Source organism: Ipomoea triloba, chromosome 7 (genome assembly GCF_003576645.1).
Source record: "Ipomoea triloba cultivar NCNSP0323 chromosome 7, ASM357664v1".
Classification (NCBI taxonomy): domain Eukaryota; kingdom Viridiplantae; phylum Streptophyta; class Magnoliopsida; order Solanales; family Convolvulaceae; genus Ipomoea; species Ipomoea triloba.
Window position 1 is genome coordinate 6,082,655 of NC_044922.1, and position 5,345 is coordinate 6,087,999.

A 5,345-nucleotide genomic window follows, 5' to 3' on the forward strand; every position below is an offset into this window, starting at 1 on the left:
TATATGGCTCGCGAGCGGCTCGTCGAGCCACGAGCCTAAGATATTAGAGCTCGAGCTCGGCTCGATTGTTAAACGAGCCGCTCGAACTCGGCTCGAGCTCAAATTTGACCGAGCTCGAGCCGAGCTTTGACCAAGCGGTTCGCGAGCTGCTCTGCTCATTTACACCCCTACTATTGGCTATTATAAATATTGAGTCTCTATGACAGATTGACAGATAAAAGTGCACGCTCAATCTTGTACTCAAACTCTTAAGCAATACAATTATTCATTTGCTTACTCTTTCCCAAAACATTTCGGTAACTTTATTATCGCAAACTAGTTTGTTAAAATTGAAAGTTTATAAAATGTCACATATTTTAATTGAATCCCCACGTGATAAGCCTAGCCTGAGATTTTAGGATTTGAGCAAAAATGTTTCAACCCAAAAAAAAAAAAAAATGATAAGTTCAAAATGTTCGACATGGCTAGCTCAAAATCAAGCGGGTTAGCCTAATTGACATCCTTAAGGTTTGAATAGATGCATAAATGAGGGCAATCCCCAACTGAGTTAGTCAATTAGTTGGTCTGGTAACTACAAAATTTAAAATTTAATTACCCATAAATACAACTTTCTTGATTTGGGAGGATTGGTTATGAACAACTAAAATTGTTTTATCTCATGTGATTCTTTTCTTGGTTTACAAGGGGTGTGGACTTTCCCATAAATAAAAGGGTATATGCATAAATAACATAATTAAGACTTGGGTCAAAAACGAATTTTACATCCACACGTAATTCATTTGTCGTACTTAATTACAACGTTATCACTTTTGCATCGTGAATGACTTTTATGTTCACCATGCATTTCTTTTTCTTTGAAGAGTCCAAAAAATACTTTCTTTGAAAAAAATTATAATGTATTTGATTGTGTTAGCTAATATTTGATAGTGGATATAAATAATAAAATCTCTATTTTATACCTTGATTTTGTTAGAAATAAAATTAAAAATTAAAAAACTAATTAAAGCCACCTATCGTTTCAATCATTTGTTATGCTTCAAAAGAGTGATCAAGTAAGAGAAATGTGATTTTCGTATTAGAAAATCACGATTTCAATTCTTGCTAGCATCATTTCTGTCGAACCGTGACACATGATATTTATAGTATAATTTACTTTTTCTATATGATCTACTAGCTATTATGCATGAACAATGTTTACTCATTCTACATTTGTACACCCTTAAATAGTTAATAGCTACGAGTTTTTCTCGCTACTATAGACTAGCTGACTCATTTAAAGAGATGTCTACAATTCAGCGACCATATTAGTTATTGTGCTCGATGACAGAAACCTGGGTGCAGAATTTTTATTTAAAAAACAAAAACAAAAACAAAAAATAATTGAGAAGTTGAAGAAATTTCTAGTTTGCCCCAAAGCATAGACTCTCGCCACGTGTCAACAAAACTATGGTTGGAATTGTAAATGAGTAGAAGCCACAGGTGCTGAGTCATGAATGACCCCATCTTCATCATGGTAGGAATCTCTTCCTAAAATCCCAATCGTTTCTGCCGTTTGAACATTTTCTGCACTTTCTGACGTGGCACAACACCTTCTCACCCTCATCCAACCATCATTTTCCACCTCAGCATCAAACAACCTCCAATTCTTATCCCATTTTATATTATCTGATTCTCCCAAGATAAAGATAATATGATTCAATAAACAAAAATTATAGGTGTACTTCTAACTTCTAAGATATTAAATCTATATTTTATGCCTTGATTTTATTAGAAATAAAATTTAAAAAGTAAAAAATGTGATTAACCTTTTACAGAATTAACTTGAATATGTCTCTTCATAAAAAATAAAAATAAAATAAATGTGAAAATTAATATAATATTACCTAAATGATATTTAAAAATTAAGATTTAAGATAAGGCTAGCTTTGTTACTGAGGTGCGTACAACGTGGCCAATATTGTATCAACCAGTTTGGCTTACGTTTTGACCATCACCATCGCAGTACAAATAATTTATTGATAATATTAATTAATTAATTAATCAATATATTTTAATTAAAGAATTTTACCAGCAATGTTATGACTAATATTCTAACCAGCCCATTATACTTGTATGTTTACTCTTCGTGGATTAAATTTAATTTTTTATTTGCTTGTTTTAATATTTTATATAATTTTAAATTCATCTTCTTCTTCTTTTTTTATTTTTTTTATTTTACTTTTTACGATATTTTTAATAATTTTTTTCAATATATAAATTTTATACATTTTTACTAAATTAAGCCTCACAAAAAGTATATTCCACATTTCGCTACTGAATTCTTGAGGCGACCGAAGGGTGCCCTTCAAAGCCCCTTGCGATGAATCTTGGGTATGTCTAGAGAGGAGGTACAACAATTATTGGGAAATAATCGAGTTAACGCTGTAGCTATTGGTGATACAGATGGTTAATTATATACCCACTGGAGAAGGCGACCCAGATCTGGGTTTCCTTCTTCTTATTGATCGGCGACCGGTGATTGGTCGATCACTTTTTTGCTTGAAAAGTTGTCGAAATGTTGTCTAAAACTTAATGACCTGTGATAGTAGGCCATTAACCTGTTTTTGGGCTTCATTGCATCATAATAGATTGTTTATAGGTGTAATTGCACATTTAAAAAATTTAGGGGGTTAATTAACTTTTTAGCTAAAGTTCAAGGGTCTATTTGATCATTTTCCTTATAAATTAGGACAAATAGAGCATAAACTATAATACACCTATTTTTTTTTAAACAGTAAGTATCTATTTAATTAATGCTCTTGATATTAAAGAAAGAAAAAAATAATAAGAAGAAGAAATTGTTATTTGTATATAACAACCTCCACAATCCTGTCTAGAGTCTAGACTCTTAAGGTGAGAAATTTTGTTTTTTGACTTATGTGGACAAATTTTACCTAACTTCATAACTCTTTATATTCATTACTAGTTGATAGACTCCAACAAAGATTAATCAAATGATACCACATCACTATATGTCTACATAGAATGTTGTGCATAAAAATTCGAGTGCATCTAACTTAGATTGTCAAGTAAATTAAATTTAATAGAGTATTAATAATGGTTCTTCCTACATTATTACATAACAATATCGCTTATGAACAATAAAATATAGCATAATACTTTTTGTGATTAATTTTTAAAAGAAACAAATATTATTCTTGTTAACACCCTATCGATTAAGTTTATTGCACAAATTTATTACATATAAATAAAATTTACTCGCTATATACTTTCAGATAATGATTTAGATTATCCACATAGATTTAATTTATTGATTCAATAAGCAGTATTGGAGGTAAGATAATGATATAGATTTCTCTATAATTATCCAAAAAACTCAGGTAGTAATTATTGAGAAATGTAAATTTTGGTTTAATAATTAAGGAGACTGTATATATTGGTGAGTGACGCCATGGTTGGAAAGAAAAAAGAAAAAAAGAAAAAGAAAAAGCAGTGCCAGTGCATAACCTCACCGGTCACGGTGCCCCACAATATTGCTCACATTTCCCACGCTCTCCATCATAAATACCCCACTCGCCCCTCATTTCAAGACTCCGCTTTTTTCTTCCATTTTTCTCCCCAAACTCTGTTTTTTCCTCTCCTATTTCTAAAACCATTTTTTTTTGTTCTGAATATTTATACACAAGAAGACGCTATTAAAGCCCAGTGTTTTGAATCTGCTGCTATGGAGATTCCAGATTTGAATATGATAAGCGATTTCGAAGCGGGGGTGAATTGCTTACAGAACCCGTCTTTGATTTCCCGGTCCCTTGCGGTTTCTGGAATCGGGAATAGTTTTTGGAAGTGGGGGGCTTTGATTCTTGCCGTGGTTGCCACTTTCGGCGGAATAATCCGGCGAATCAAGCTGCTTTTCATCTATATTCGCACCGTTAAGCCCTCTGCGGAGCCGCTGCTTCAGTATTTGAACGAGGACTTCGATTTCTCCGATGATGATGACGAGGATGAGCTGTCGTCTGCTTCCTCGGAAGACGAGGATAATGTCCGGCGGTATCGCCGAACGGTTACGGATAGGGTGGATAGAGATTTTGGGGTTGCGGGGACGAGTTTTTCTTGTTTTCGAGAGCAGGGGCAGAATGGTAATTTGAGGAATCGACGGCGACGGAGCAGCTGCGAGCGGTTTCCGTGGTCGGATTTCGGAGCCGGCAAGAGTGTGGTGAAGCTTTGGGATAATTTATCTCTGGGCTACGATTTCGACGAGGAAGTTAGGGTTTGGGATCTGAACAAAGACCTGAAATTCGCAAACATTTTCGGCGGTTCTCCGATGGCGTCGCCGGCGGTGGTTTTATCCTCGGAGGTGAGAGAGAACCGAGACGACGTCGTTTTGTCCGCGTACGATACGCGCATGAAAGCCCAAGCGCCCGCCATATGCGCGGAGTGGAACGCGCCGGCCGCGAAGATTTCCGGCGTCAATGCCGGCGGCGTCAAGAAAGTCTACGTCCGAGACAACGCCGCCGGCGTGGTCACGGTCGGCGACATGCGTAACATCAAGACGCCGTTAGGGAGCCTGACGGAGACTGACGGCGACACGTGGTGGGACGCTGACGCCGTTATAACCGAGGACGAGGAAATGTAATCGAGTCCATATGAGCTGGCCTCGACTGTCAAGTCTGACGGTTGTCGTGTTCTGCCATCCAACGCACCGTCACATCCAGAAGGGGACCACTTAACACCGTCAAACGCGAACCAAAGAAACTGTGAAATTTGATGGAAACACAGATGTGTCTCCTTGTCTGTAAATATTTATTTCCGAAAATAATATATTAATGACGATTTATATTTAATTATTATTAATTAATATTTTGTCAGTCTTCACATTAATATTTTATAAGCGATTTATAATGATATTGCGCAGTTTGCTTAGCTGTTAAGTACAACAACTTCAATGATTAATCAAACCAAATAATATGCATAATCACCAACGTCTATGGATTTCCATTTTTCTACTATTTTGTTTCTTTCTTTAATTAGTATTGGTAGCTCTGCGTGTTACTAGTATTTTACACATACAATATACGAAACACATTATTGATATCAATCTTGTTTTGTTAATGATTGATCCTTTAATTTAGCGATACAAACACATAGGACATACAATAGTAGAATGGGGTTTTGTGCTAGGCTCAGGCGATTGTGTGCAGTTATGCACAACATTGTATGCATCATAGAATGTCGTCGTTGTATGCATCATAGAATGTCGTCAGAATTGTATACACACGCCACACACACTCTAAAATTGCAATATGCACACGTTCAGAGCACATATACATATTATATATACACCACCA

General features: G+C 35.6%; 1 protein-coding gene across 1 annotated transcript; it reads left to right on the forward strand.

The window, feature by feature from the left end:
- Positions 1 to 3,580: 3,580 nt before the first annotated feature.
- LOC116026323 lies at positions 3,581 to 4,851 on the forward strand. The gene has a single exon (XM_031267808.1). It carries the CDS (start codon positions 3,725 to 3,727, stop codon positions 4,631 to 4,633), a length of 909 nt encoding a protein of 302 aa, XP_031123668.1. The 5' UTR covers positions 3,581 to 3,724; the 3' UTR covers positions 4,634 to 4,851.
- The last annotated feature ends 494 nt before the right edge of the window (positions 4,852 to 5,345 follow it).

What these genes read in the sequence shown, in the direction of transcription:
- LOC116026323 (XM_031267808.1), top strand. Translation starts at nt 3,725, where the DNA reads ATGGAGATTCCAGATTTGAATATGATAAGCGATTTCGAAGCGGGGGTG.